Raw genomic sequence first — 14865 nt, 5'->3', positions numbered from 1 at the left:
TTGACTTTCTTAAGTAGGCAACAGTTAGATAATCATAGGGTAGCAAGCAAGACTTAATTATATATGTGAAATGAATGCTTTCCCTGTTTTGAATTTTTAAAATAAAGTTAATAGTAAGACAAAGGGGGATTTCTAACTAGCAATAGAAAACTGCCACCCCACTAAGAGGCTTTTTTTGTAACTCTACTTCCCATAAAAATAAATGTTTTGGAAATTTTTTTGAACTTCCTTTCCTGACAAAAAGCAAAAGCAAAAATGGAGTGACCACAGTATACCATATAGCAAGAGTCTGAATTTGCATAGGACAGTGCTCTTATGAAGAAAAACATTGGGGTCACAACTTAGTTGTCATCCATCTCATTTCCTAGTACTATCCTTTTTCATTTCTGTTTATAATGGTCCTAGTCTGTGTCCTAATATCTATGGATAATGCTGACTCTAGATGATGCCTCCCTTACATTAGGGCTGGCAACAATCCAGCAATTATTTTTTAATCTGTTTGAGAGTCTGAGTGTCCCATGCCCATGAGACAGTTTAAGATGACCAATCCTTTGTAATAATAATCCCTGTCTAGATGATAGGCAGGTTGTAATTAATTTGGCCAAGGAACTACATTAGTTATTTAAGTTCAAACTACATTCTGTAGTTGCCCAATCAGTTTTTTAAAAATCCATTTTTTAGGTATAATGAGATCATCAGTTTTGCCACCGCAGATTTCCCTAGGTTGTTGCCTTTCTAAGCAGAACAGACAAGAAGTAGCCAGGCACAGACAGGTAGAGTATAAAGGTATCAGAGACTTTAAACCAATTTGGGGACATTTTTTCCACGTGTGAGGGAGCAAAGTGGGTGAACAAATCAAACAAGAAAAAAATGCTGTGTTTCTTTGTATAATAACAGCTTATGTGGTGCTAACCTTATGATGGCCCCACCAAGGATCCGGGCAGCGTGTTCAGGCAGATGCACTGTCGGTCTGCCAGCACACTGGGCAGCTCAGATTGTCCATGGGAAGCCCACACTATCTTATATACTCATAGCACCTCATGTCTGTCCCAAAGTAGTCATGGTCAAGTGAGCTTTAGGATTAGACCTGTTATCAGGAGCCACCATCTCTTACAAATTCTATTTTAACACATCTGAATCTCAGTTTTCTCACAGGTAAATTAGAGACTATAATCTCTGCCTCTCTGGGCTAATGTATTTAACATTAAATACAAATGTAGCTAAAATAAAGCCAGAGACTGAATAGAGGACAGGAAACGTGTTTTCCACTTGTCTCTCCTCCCCCTCACAGAGCCTTCTGAGGTAGGCTCTGCGGGAGATTTTTCGTTTTAGATGAGATATCTGAAATCAAGTGTATCAGTACAGCATAACTAGTGTTACTAATTAGTGTCAGGCCAAGGTCAGAGTTTTTTCTGGGATGGTAGACAACATTCATAAGCACCCAGTGTGTGCACACAACTGCCTTCTGATTGTGTGTGAGGTCTCTCTCTGCAGAGGTTGGCTTATTTCTTTAACATCGCTGGCTCTCACTGGGCTTCTTCAGCCCAGCCTCCTAAAATTCATTGTTAAGCAGGATACTAATAGCTGTAGCTCATTTTCATCAGCTGCTCTCTCTCTCCTGGGCTTTTTATTGAGACTTCACAAATCTGATGAGTTTCTTTAACTAGAAAGTAGCATCATGAGGATCCCCAGAAGGAGGTCAGAGGCCATCTGTGTTTCAAGAGCATGGCCTTGAAACTAGAGCAAACACTTTGACCCCAGCTATGCTTAGTCTCCTCCTGACACAACCTTTTGTGTCCCTTGAAAGTGACTTTCTGTCAGGCTTCTTCCAGGCTGATACCAAGAGCATGGCAAGTGAAAAACCTCTGGAACTGGACTGCCAGATTCATCTTCACCAACCAGAGTGACCTTGGCACATCACTGAACCCAGGACCTTAGTTTCTTCCACTGTAAAATAAGGATAACAGTACTGACCTAGCGTTTTTGTGATGATTAACTGAGATCACGCACGTATAGTAATTACTTGCTCTATAACTGTTAGCCGCTGCGGTGGTGGTGGTGGTGGTAGTGGCAGTGGTTACTCCTCCTCACATCTTAGAAGACTTAAACCAGCATTCTCTTCCTACTGCTATGAAAAGTCACGGTTACTTCTTTTTCGTTGTGGTATTAGAGGTCTCATTTTTTATGGATATTTTCCAGTCAGCCTTTCACCATCTCCATCTCCAGCTTCAGGCATTCCCTTCCGTCAGAGCTAGTCATTCTGTAGCTATGATGACCACCCAAAGTGAAATCTCAGGGATGGTCTGCCAAGTGCTTCCCTCTTCTCTCCAGTCAGCTTAGCAATGAACTTATTATTTCATTACCTAATTCATTATTAGCTGTAACCTATTGAGAGTTTTGAAGCCTTGGGAAATGAGGGCGTGTGAGACATCAGGTTCTGTCTATGAGCAAACTGTGTGGATGGGAATTTTAGGAAAGGTGTTTGCAGGAGGAAAGGGAATTTGGCTCTTCTCATCCCTGAAGCCACAGTTTCATTTTAGGCAAAAGCGTTAAATATTAAGGATCTCCCTCTAGTTTGGGTTAAGGTGGCAAAAGTCTAACTGAGGCCTGTAACAGACGTAAAGAAAAAATTGAAAGTGAGGCCAGCAGCAGGCAGGGAGAAAAGTGGGAAAGCCACTCATACTGCTTACTCCACCTCTACCCACATCCACCAGCAAATGCCAGAAATGCCAGTAAAAGACTCTTAGGAAGCAGAAAAGACCAATAATCGTGTTGTGGAATTATGTCAGATTTCCTATGTGTCTCACAAACTAGGTTTTACCTTCTCCTGTGCTAGCATGGGAAGACAATTAGGAAAGGAAATGTTGGGATTTTGATGTCAGGACCTTATTTATTGTAGAGAATAAGAAATGAACCAGCAGAGCTCAGTATTCTGGGACTGTCCCTATCTTCGTATATGATTTGAAAGGCTTCATATCCAGAATCCCTAGTACTGTTGTTATCCCTGTTCCTAGGAACCCAGCCCTGAGGGTGATGGTGGATCATGGTTGTTTTCCTATTTCAAAGTTTGATGTGCTGGTTTAAGAGGCATGTGGATCCTGAAAGCCCTGGTTTGTTTTCTTCCTTCCAGCGGATGTAATTACAGCTCTCACTTCCACCATGTCTGTGAGTCACTGAGCTTTGAAATGTGCTGGCGTGCTGTTAGCCCAGCGTCCCTCTCCCTGGGGCTCTCCTAGATTATCAGGACCTAATTTTCCACTGGATTTACTTTAATGTTGAGCGTTGCAAGGTCATTTCCAGGGCTGTCACTGTTTCTTCCTCATAATGTGCAGCCACAGTTTAATTTTCAGCGTTTATCACTGCACTTCATTACATGGGAAGAAATACATTTGTGCTAGCAGATAGTATTAAATGTGTTTTTCTTTCCCAATTGGAAAAATCAGTCCTAATCAATTCTAGGCTGGTGGGTTAGATGGCCTGGGAATACTGGGAAGGGTATTTTCTGTTTATAGATTTGCCAATCTGAGATTGTGCTCAAATTTTGTTGTTCCCACTTTTGTTTTGTGCATGGCACTGATTTGGCCAATCAGTTTTTTCATACAGCATCTTAGGCTAAATCTATTGTTTCTCTTCAGTTCTATCATGGGCCTTTGTGACAGTCCTTTCTGTTGCTCACCCTGGTCTGCTTCTGATTATGTAATAAAATCCATGATCAGCTGTAGTAAACGGCACCATCTTACTTGAAACTTTCATGCCCTAGATGCCTATCATCCCAGGAAGATGGTGGAGTGTGGTCCGAGGTCGCATTGCCCTTTGATAAATCAGAACATAGGCTAAGAGGAACAATGTGAACTGCTCAGTGGTACACAGAGCTGTGACAGGATGAGGGCTAGGTTTCCTGATTCTCAGCCCATTGTTCTTTCTTCCGGGCACTTTTCTCGGGGAGTATAGATAACACAGTCACAGTACTCACTGCTATTTTATTGAACGTCAAATAGGTGCCAGGCCCATACATTATCTCTAATCCTCACAATTCTGCAAAGTAGGCTTTACAGGTAAAGACACTGAGACTGAGAGACGCTGAATGACTTGGCCAGAGCCACTCAGCCAGCTGTTGCATATCCGGGTGGAACCCATCTGTCAGAGCCATGCCATGTCCTTCCTGCACTGCGGAGGGTTTATGAATGGTTCAGTGAAAGTGTAAGAAGGAAAAACCTGCTTGCCCTTCCCATCCCTTGATCCATTTGATCAGCAGATAATTCATGATTTCCCAATTGCTGTGTGTCACGCACATGCTGGGCACCAATGAGTAAGACAAAGGGCCCGTCCTCAGGGAGCTCTCATTTTCATGAAGCTCTACCCCCCCTCCACATTCTCTCTTCTGCAACACTACCCATCGCTTTCACTGCAAGGTTTGCCAGTTTTGTCAGCACTGTGCTCTGATGTCTCCTTTTTTTCCATTTCGGGGGCCACATTAGGACTAGGTACACTTGACCTCTGTGTGCAGTGCCTGCAAGATCCTCCTGTGCCCTCCAGTTAGTAGCACTTAGTGAGAACTCACAGCATCCTGGGCTTTACCTCCTGATCTATATGCATTACCTTCTTTTTTTGTTTCCATTGATTTTTTTTTTTAATTTATCTTTATTGCTGAAAGTATTACAGGTGTCCCATTTTTCCCCCCATCGACCCCCTCCACCTCTCTCCCAACCCCTCCCCAGGCCTTTACCCTATTATTGTCTGTTTCCATGGATTATGCATATATGCATATAACTTTTTTGGTTAATCTCTTCCCACTCTCTACCCCCCTTCCCTCTTCCCTCTGAAATATGATCATCTGTTGCATGTGTCAATGGATCTATTTAGTTTGTCAGATACTTTTGTTCATTAGCTTCTTCTTAAAGAAGACCCTTCAACATTTCATGTAGTACTGGTCTGGTGGAATTTGTAGAGTGGCTTTGTGTAGCAAGTGTCCTGTAGGGTCCAGTGGCTCAGCCTCCCCAGTCACCTGAGCTGGGCCTTCTAGGTGCTCCCCTGTGTGGACTGTGTGCACTGTCCTATTGAGCCTTGGTTGCTGTTGGCGTCACTGGGAGGAACTGACCCCCAGGCCAATCAGCTGTGAGGAAGAGCTGCTATGCTGGAGACACCCCTATGGAGCAGGATTTACTTCAGTGGAGCTTTGGTGTTCACCAAGTGTGCCCCTTGAGTGTGTCACTTGTGGATGTGGTAGGGTTATAATCCAGCATGGTTGAGTCAGACCATCAGGTGCACTGTCTCTGGGACCTCCAGGGAGGTGCAAAAACAGCCTCTGCCTGTGCCTTACAGCGCGGAGACTTAGTCTCATCGTGTGCAAGAGTATAATCTGGACCCCAAAATGTTGTCATTTCAGGGACATTTTGATGGTTTATGGAGATAACGTGAGAGCATGTATCAAACAGAGCCTGCCTTGCCAAATAGATAACATGTGGTTATTATACCCCAGTAACCTATCAAGCTTTGCTTATCGACACTGAAGAGGGTGAAATCTTTCTGTGGAGTTTTAATATCCCAGAACCTGTGAGACTTTAAACTCCTCTTCAGTTATTCACCTTTGTGCCCTAGGCCTAGTACAGTAGGGACTTTAGGAATATTTGCTGAACCAGAGAACTGGATCCCAGGTTCATGATGCCTGGAGGCAACAGGACAGGAGCCTGCACAGGGAGGGCGTAAACCAGCTAAATGGGCCTTGGGTGGACGGGCTGCCTTCCCCAGGCCCTGGCCCTCCCCTCAGTCCTACCCCACCCCACTTCTCAAGCCCACAGAACCGTGGAGAAGAATATAGAAATGCTTGCCTAGGGATTGATTAGTCATTCCATGTGTGCTTCCTTTTAAAAATACTCATTCCAAGAAGGATTTTAAGACATATGAGTTTCTACTCGGTCCTAGGCTTGTGTACAAATAGCTCTCCCATTTCACCTCAGATGACTTGTCTTCAGCCACTTTACCACAGAGACAGTGTGACCTGGCCAGGAATAGGGCCTCTCCATCCTGCAGCGACTTCGTTTCCAGAAGGACCCAGGGCAGCCTCAGCAGTCGTAGTTGCTCCTTAGTTCAGTTTCTAGTTACCCAGGATGACGACTTATGAGAAAGGACATATCACTTCCAGGTACTTCACACACACATGGTGTAACCACATTTTTCAATTTCTGAAGGATGTCATTGTCGGAAACCCCTTCTCTTGGTATCTCCAAGGAGTTTAAGGGCCTAGAGGAGGAGTAAGATCATGGGAAGCCAGCCCTGCACACCTATCTGGGCATGTCCTGTTTGAAATTGTGTGTGAGTGTGTGTACTTGCGGGCTTACCAGCTTATTACTCCAGATTTTCTCCCAGGATTGGGGTTTAAAAAATAGAGGCCCCAGTGTGGATGCTTAATTGGTTGTACATTTTTTACTCATATTGGGCACATCTCCTAGCCTTCTCTTCCTCAATTTATGCAATCTTGTTTACTTATTTAGTAAAGTAGGTGTAGGGTTTACAATTCACTAAGATCCAAAAAGAACCATGTGGCAGGAACATTTTATCTTATTTAATTTTTTTATACTTGCTAAGATGCATGTGAACTCAGTGAGTGTTGAAAGCAACATACCTCATCAAGGTACCTTAGAAGAAGAGAAATGCTAACTGGTTGGTGGATTTGGTACAGTTGAATCAGGAGGCAGCAAAATACCCGTAACCTGAGTATGTCCTGTTACCTTACGCTCAATACGGACAAGGAGGCCCCGGCCACCCCACGCTGTTCTGGCAGCACAGGTTAGCACCCCCTGCTCACGGTGCAGATGACGGCCAGCATCTCAGCATCACCTGGGAGCGTGTTAGAAACACAGAATCTCAGACCTATGAACCAGAATCTTGAGTTTAACAAAATCTCTCAATGTTTCTTATGCACACTCAAGTTGAGAGGTACCACATCAGAAAACATGGATTGTATCATCCTTGAGACTTCTGCACTTTCTGCCTCAGTGAGCAAACTCCCAGGGACTAGAGCCTTGTACCTGTGCCTAGCATAGACTCATCTGCAACCCATATTTCGGGGGCGGGGGGAGGGGGATGAAAGCATGCTTGTTTTTAATAGCATTTCCTACTTATGAACTAGCATGACCTTCACTTTCCCCAATGATTTCAGTTGGCTTTCAGAATATATCCAATAAGATGAAATAAGAAAATGAGGAAATCTAGATTTTTTTTTAAAAAGTATGTCTGTGGAAAATAATATAAAACTGGATTATAATAGCACACATAAATGTTTGCCAAGTCCTGAGCCGTTGCTATTTCTATGTAGCCAACCACTTAGCCCTGAGTTCCCTAGTGATAAAAGCCAAAAAGAAACACAATTAGTAACAAGTCTACAGCAACGATTCTCAACCTTTTTCATCTCATGGTGCAGATAAAATATTTACTAAAATTCTGCTGACTATACTCAGTGATGGACATGGGAAGGCAAGGCTGGATGGAGCTACATTTCTCTACATAGTAAAAGCAAAGAGGAATCAAGAAGCCCTAAAGGAAGCTAATCAGTTGGGAAATTTGGGGAAAGGGTCCATAGAGAAGTCAGCCTGGGGGCTGGCACCAAGGGACTTTAGAGGGACCTGTCCATTTCTAATTAATGTTCAGTAAACTATTTCTCACTAATTGCTGGTAGCATGGATTTTCTTCAGAGGAAGGAAGGAAGGAAGCAGCACGTCCTGTTTCACCGTTGGCTGAGTTCAGAGGATGCTTATGGATGTTACTAACCTTATTGGTTTTTATTTCTCAGGCAACCTCAGAACCTGTTCTGGATCCACAGCAAATCCAAGCATTTGATCGGCTTTGTCGTCTCTACCGAGGAAGTTCCAGGGTAATGTTTGTGTGGTTGTTTAAATTTTTATTTCCTTATTTATAATTACTATTTTGGAAATGTAGAGTCTTCAAGTCCTCACTCCAGCCCCCTCCTTAGTCTAAAAAGTGCCCTGTTATGGCCACATGGAGCCCTGGTCCCAGGGAGCAATCAGAATTTGGCAAAGGATGCAAAGGAAGTGGAAAGATACTGGGTCCCTTACTTACCATGGGCTGTGAGGACAAGGAGGGGCATCTGTGTTTCCTAATCCTTCATCTGGGACGCCTTTCTTTCTGTTGATGACTGCCAAATCTGCCCAAAGCCTCATACCCTGGTGGACATCTGCATTGGTTGAACTTGCTAAGTTATAGTGGCTTAACCAAGATAGAAGTGTAAAATCAGGCAGCCCAGAGCACCTTCCATAAACCTCTCTCCGGATTTCTTCTATCTTGTGGCTCCACCATCCTTAACGTCTATTTTATACTCACATGGTTCAACATAATTGCTACAGCTTCATCCATTACATCTGCATTCTGGCTAGCAGGATACAGGAAAAGGAGGAAGGGCATAAGCCCTTTGATTAAGGATAGTTCTTACAAGTGGTATAGACCACTTACTCCCGTTGTCTACGACACATGACCATACCTAACTGCAGTAAGACTAGAGAAATTGGTCTTTATTACCAAAGGCCGTGGGCTAAAACTATTGGTATCCTATAACCAATAGTAGAAGAAGAGTACAGATTTGGAGTGCTTCCAGCAGTCGTGCCGTAACATCGGTCTGGGCGTCGCACAAGCGCTTCAGGAGTGTACTCATTAACTTTCTCACCATTCCTCCTTGCCTAGTGCTTCTCCCTGGGCAGTGCCTTCTCTCATCCAGTCCCAAGACCAGAAACCTGGCAGTACCCTGGGCTTCTCTCTCCAATTCCAACCACTCACTAGGGAGATCCTGTAGGGATCTTCCCTACATCTCTTGTGTATTTCTCCCCTTTCCTTCCCAACTGTCACTACAGAAGCCACTGCACGCCTTCTGTCCCTTCTCCATGCTGCTGCCTAAGTACTCTCTCCAAACCCAAATGTCATGTTATGCCCCTTGCTTAAAACACTTTCCTGGATCTCCATCACCTGAAGGTGGAATCCAAACTCTATCACCTTCTCCATCCCCAAGTCACACCTAATTCTAGCTGGGCCGATTTATTCCTGAGCTTCTCTTGAGCTTATGTGTACTGCTCATGTGCTCTGCTTCTATGCCGGGACTCCTCCCACTCTCCATTCTTAGGCAAACACCTGTTAGGTTGCATGGAAGCCCAGAGGAAAACTAATGTTCCCTCTTTGAGAGGTGGTCTGGACAGAGGTTTTTGTTCCAGGAGACTTCCCCAGGAGGCCCCTGAAGGTGGTCTGTCAGCGTTATTGAACCGGCATTACCTCTAGCTCTTCCTAGCCTCATCCAAACTCTGCCACAGAAGTTGAGTTTCTGGGCCTCCTAGGAAGTTCTGGTGCTTCAAACTGTTGAGCCATTACTCAGGACTCACCGATTTCCAGATCACTAAGTTACAACAGTAGAACACAAAAATATCTCTCTCCTAGGAAACAAAATTTTTTTGTGTGGTTATATTTCTACTCCACGGTGTCTGAATGTGAAAGAACTTTGAGTTTATGTAGGATCTGTTGCCTGTTCTGTTATTAGCACTGTAGTAGTTCCTGTGGAGAACTTCACAGACTGATGGGCAGCTGAGAGGGTTATAGACGACAGAAGTCACATAACATGGAGCTCAAGCAGAGCAAGGGACATCTCTGTGTTACCTCTGTGGTGGCAGTGAAGTTCCTGGCGGGACTGCATAAGCAAGCATACCTCCTGTCTGTCCTTGGCTAGTTAAGTAGCTTGCAGTCAGATCCCGTGTTATGATTTGTGAATTGGACCATATTCATGTCTCTGAGCCAGGAGCTCGGGCTGGATTATTTTAGATAAATTGGCACTCTGAATTTATGGGCCTTCCGATGTCTCCCCAATTGCCACAACCACTGGTAGTGAGTTATCAACAAAAGTGACAAATAGACATGCATGAGCCTCATGCCATTATTGCCAGGGTGAAGAGAGAGCCTTTACTAGAGGTCAGAGAACAGCAAGAAGAGTGTTTCTGGCAGAATGTGTGAATAGGAAACAGGTGACAGGGATTATCTCCAGGGAAGGCAGAACTGTAGGTAGCTCAGTTGTCACATGGACCTGAGTTTGAATCCCACACTACCACTAACCACAGAGTAACTCAGGGCAAGTTACTTAACTTCTCAGGACTCTGGGTTTTTCACCCAGAGGGTTATACAGGATTAGAAATAACAGACATGTGAGGCAGGTCCAAGATAGCAGCATAGGTGGATGCTGAGCAAGCCGTCTCCCAAGAACACATTGAATATACACCTATATTTAGAGCAGTTCCTCCTGGGAGACAACTGTGAGCCAACTGAACAGCTTCTGTACAATAAGCAAGAAAGAGGGACCCCTTAAAGAAGTTTGGGAACCACAAGAGCTTCCTAGGAGCTCAGGGAACAACCCAGGACCAGAGGAACCAGTGAGGGTCATTGTTTATGTTTCCCTTGAACCTGAATAGCAGGCAGGAGCTCATCCAAGTTCTGTGACTGACCTGCAGGGCACTCTGGCATGTTTCCAGCCACTCGTCCTAGAGCTAGATCCAGCAGGAACAGGAGGACACTATAGCACGCATACAAAGGGTCCTTCCACCTGGAGGTTGATCCAGCAGGTACAGCAGTGTGCTGCTTCATGCACCCACTGAGCTGCGCAAACCAGGGGCTCCCCACATGAGAATGCAGAGCTAACAAAACATAGTGATACCTGCCTGAAGGGCTACCCTGTCCAGAGAAAGAGGGTCACTGCTGCACACACACATGGGGCCACCTCAGCTGAAGAAAACGTGGAGCTAACAAAACTTTGTGGTACACACACACACAGGGCTGCCGCATGTGGAATGAACTGGGTGTGCATGCAAGGCCCTGCTGTGATCACAGACGATTAAAGCAACAGGGCATGATAAGAACACACCTTAAAGCCCTGTCTAAATCAGGCAACCCCACCCAGATTAGAAGGGCAAGGAAGTACACACACGCCAGGTGACACATCAGGTATGGCACATGCCTACCCTGACTACAACCAGTCTCCAGAACTATTCAGCACAGTCTACACACCAGTGTTTCTAGACTGGGAGGGATAGATACTCATTGCAACTCATAAGAACAAACAGAAAGTCAAATAAAATGGAGAGAGAGAATATGTCCAAATGAAGAAACAAGAAGAAACTCCAGAGAAAAACCCTAAGGCAACTGAAGTAAGTGATTTGCCTGATAAAGAATTCAAAGAAACTATCATAAGGATGCTCAACAAACCTGAGAGTACAATAGAGGAATTCACAGAGCATTTCAACAAAAATAAAGAAAATGTAATAGAGAACCAATTGGAAGTGAAGCATACAATAACTGAGGCGAAGACTACATCAGAAGGAATTAACAGCAGATTAGTTAATACAGAAGAACAGGTTAGTGACCTGGAAGACAGAATAGTAGAAATCACCCAATCAGAACAGCAAAGTGAAAAAAGATTTTTTTAAAAATGAGGATACTGTAAGTGATCTCTGGGATAACATTAAGGGCCCAAACATTTGCATTATAGGGATTCCAGAAGGAGAAGAGAAAGGGGCAGAAAGAATATCTGAATAATGTCTGAAAACCTTCCTAGTCTGGGAAAGGAAAGACATCCAAACACAGGGTTCCACACAAAATGCACCCAAAGATGCCCACACGGAGGCTGGATTAAATGGCGACAGTCAAGGATAAAGAGACAATCTTAAAGGCGGCAAGAACACGACATCAAGGCTCATACAAGGGAAACCCCGTAAGGCTATCAGCTGATTTCTCAGAAGTGACTTTACAGGCCAGAAGGGAGTGGCAGGAGATATTTAAAGTGCTCAAAGGAAGGAATCTACAACCTAGATTACTACATCCAGCAGGGTTATCATTTAGAATTGAAGGAGAGAGAGAGTTTTCTAGACATGTGAAAACTAAAGGAGCTCACCACCACTAAAATGGCCTTACAAGAAATGTTAAAGAGTCTTCTTTATGCAGAAAAGGTAATAACCAGAAATAAGAAAATACCGGGGGAAATATCCCACTGGTAAAGGCAAAAATACAATAATCACAGTGAATCAACCACTTTAAAAAGCTAATATGAAGGTTAAAAGACAATAGTAGAAAAACTAACAATAACAATAAATAATCGGGATACACAAAGCAAAGATATAAAACATGATGTCAAAAACAAAAAGTGAAGGGTGGAGAAATACTGTAGTGCTTTTAGAACACAATTGAACTCAAATGCCTATCAGCTTAAAACAGACTGCGATAGATATGGACAGATAGATATGTACCTCATGGGAACCATAAACCAAAAATATAGAAAAAATACACAAAAAAATGAAGAGAAAGGAATCCGATCAAAACACTGAAGAAAACCAACAAATCAAAAGGGAAGAATCAAGAGAAGAAGAAAGGAACAGTAAAAAACAACAAAACCACCTTGAGACAAATCAAAATAAAAACGTAACCTAACAGCAAAAGTAGTTATAGTAAGATGAAAGTTTATAGCTATACAAGCCTACCTCAAGAATCAGGGAACATCACAAATAAACAATCTAAACCTCCACCTAAAGAAACTAGAAAAAAGGAACAAACAAAACCAAAGTAAGTAGAAGGAAGGAAATAAAGATCAGAGTGAAAATAAATGAAATAGAAAATAGAAGAATGATAGAAAAGATTAATGAAATTAAGAGCTGGTTCTTTGAAAGAATACATAAAATTGACAAGCCTCTAACAAGACTCATCAAGCAAAAAAGAGCACACAAATATATAAAATAAAGAGAAATTAGAACTGACACCACAGAAATACAAAGGATCATTAAATAATACTATGAACAATTATATGCCAACAAATTGGAGAATCTAGAAAAAATGAATAAATTTCTAGAAACACAACCTTCGAAGAGTAAACCAGGAAGAAACAGAATCTGAACAGACCAGTGCTAGCCATGAATTTGAAACAATCAAAAACTCCCAACAAACAAAAGCCCAGAACCAAATTTCACAGGTAAATCTAAACATTTAAAGAATTCTTACCTATCCTTCTCAAACAAACGGAGGAGATGAAAAGACATTTCTCCAAAGAGGACATACAGATGACCAACAGACTTATGAAAAAATGCTCAGCATCATGAACCGCCAGGGAAATGCAGATCAAAACCACAATGAGATACCACCTCACACCTGTCAGAATGGCTTTCGTCAAAAAGTCGACAACATAATGTGTTGCAAAGATGTGGGGAAAAGGAAACCCTGGTGCGCTGCTGGTGGGAATGTAGCCTGGCACAGCCACTGTGGAAAACAGTATGGAGGTTCCACAAAAATCTAAAAATACAACTATCATATGACCCAGCAATTCCACTTCTGGATATTTATCTGAAGAGAACAGTACTAATTCGAAAGATACATGCACACCTGTGTTCTTTACAGCATTATTTACAACAGTCAAGACATGGAAGCAACCTAGGTGTCTATCGATACATGAACGAGAAAAAGTAGTAATATACACAGTGGAATGTATACAATGGAATGTTAGGCAAGGAAAAAATGAAATCTTACCATTTGCGATAGCGTGGATGGACCTAGAGGGAATTATGTTAAGTGAAATAAGTTAGAGAAAGACAAATACCATATGATTTCACTTATATGTGAAATCTAAACAAACACAGAAAACAAAAAAATAGACTCATAGAAACAGAGACTTAAAGGATGGTTGCCAGAGGGGAGCAGGTGGAGGATGGGTGATAAAAGTGAAGGGGAATATAGTCAGTGATATTATAAGTTTGCATGGTGACAGGTGATTACTAGAGTTAGTGATCACATTGTAAGGTATAAAAATGTCAAATCACTATATTGTACACCTGAGACTAATATAATTAATACTTTAATACCAACTGTACTTAAAAAATTTTTAAGAAGTAATACACATGTAAAGGACCTAGCATAGTACTGGCACCTAGAAAGTGCTCACCAGTTACCTGGGGCTATCAGAAGTCCCCACAGACTTCCAGCTTGGATTACCCTGTGATGGCTCACTCCTCACAGCCGTCCTGTCCAGGGGAAGGACCTGGACCTTGGGTGTGGAATTCATCTGTCCTCTCACCATCAAGGGAATCTCAAGGGCCATCAAGGGAGCCAGGCCATCAGGCTCCCTACTTTTGCAGAGGCCTCTTTGAGGTAAAAATAATGACCCCTCTGAGTGGCAGGGCCTGGTTTCCCAATGGGCTGGCATTAACCATTCCTCCTGCCACTCTCTGTCCTTGGCAGCTCTTCCAGAACTGAGCCACTAACAGTGAGGTTTTCACTGGTGTCATTGGTGGAAATAGGGAAGCTGGGAGCAGGCAGGATTCTTAAAGGAGAAGGTAGAGTCTCTGAGTTTCCCCTGGAGCCCCCCTGAGTTTGAATGGCAGCTGGACATTCATTTGGAACTATCTAGGTGACTGAAGAGAGCAGTCAGAGACAGTGATTGTAATGCAGGTTCATTCACCCTGAGAACTGACCAAGAGAGTGCAGTGAGATGAGCAAAGGGGAGAACCTCAGCTCAGGGCGAGGCCACAGGGCCAGGCACCAGCTGGAGGACGTGTACTCAGAGTGCTGATGGCCCAGAATCAGTTGGCTTTCCATCAGCACAGAGGATTACAGTTTGATGTGCCTGCAGGACGTACCCAGTCCACTCTTATTAAAGGAGGGAGTTTAGTGATCTTGTCCACAGTCACATTACTTGTAGATGCAGACCTGGGATCCAAACCCAGTGTGTATACTCTTCCTGCAGTGCAGCATGGTCCTCTTATACTCGAGGGAGGGGACTCAGGATCCCCCTACCCTGTTCCACATCCAGCCTCTACACATTCTCTGTCCCCACTGCCCTGGTTGATG

The 14865-nt window shown here is 43.4% G+C and overlaps 1 protein-coding gene across 5 annotated transcripts in view; it reads left to right on the top strand.

Annotated features, from left to right (window-relative positions):
• VPS8 (VPS8 subunit of CORVET complex) overlaps nucleotides 1-14865 on the top strand; it is a 200688-nt gene that overhangs the window by 185102 nt on the left and 721 nt on the right. For all 5 annotated transcript variants that reach the window (XM_016200097.2, XM_016200096.2, XM_087818259.1 and 2 more), the window contains one exon: nucleotides 7790-7870. In XM_016200097.2, the coding sequence (XP_016055583.2) occupies nucleotides 7790-7870 (81 nt within the window). The remainder of the gene's footprint in view (nucleotides 1-7789; nucleotides 7871-14865) is intronic.

This window comes from Miniopterus natalensis, chromosome 6 (assembly GCF_054644295.1).
Source record: "Miniopterus natalensis isolate mMinNat1 chromosome 6, mMinNat1.hap1, whole genome shotgun sequence".
In the NCBI taxonomy this organism is placed as follows: Eukaryota; Metazoa; Chordata; class Mammalia; order Chiroptera; family Miniopteridae; genus Miniopterus; species Miniopterus natalensis.
Note: the sequence above shows the minus strand (reverse complement) of the source record. Positions and strands in the feature narration are given on the sequence as shown.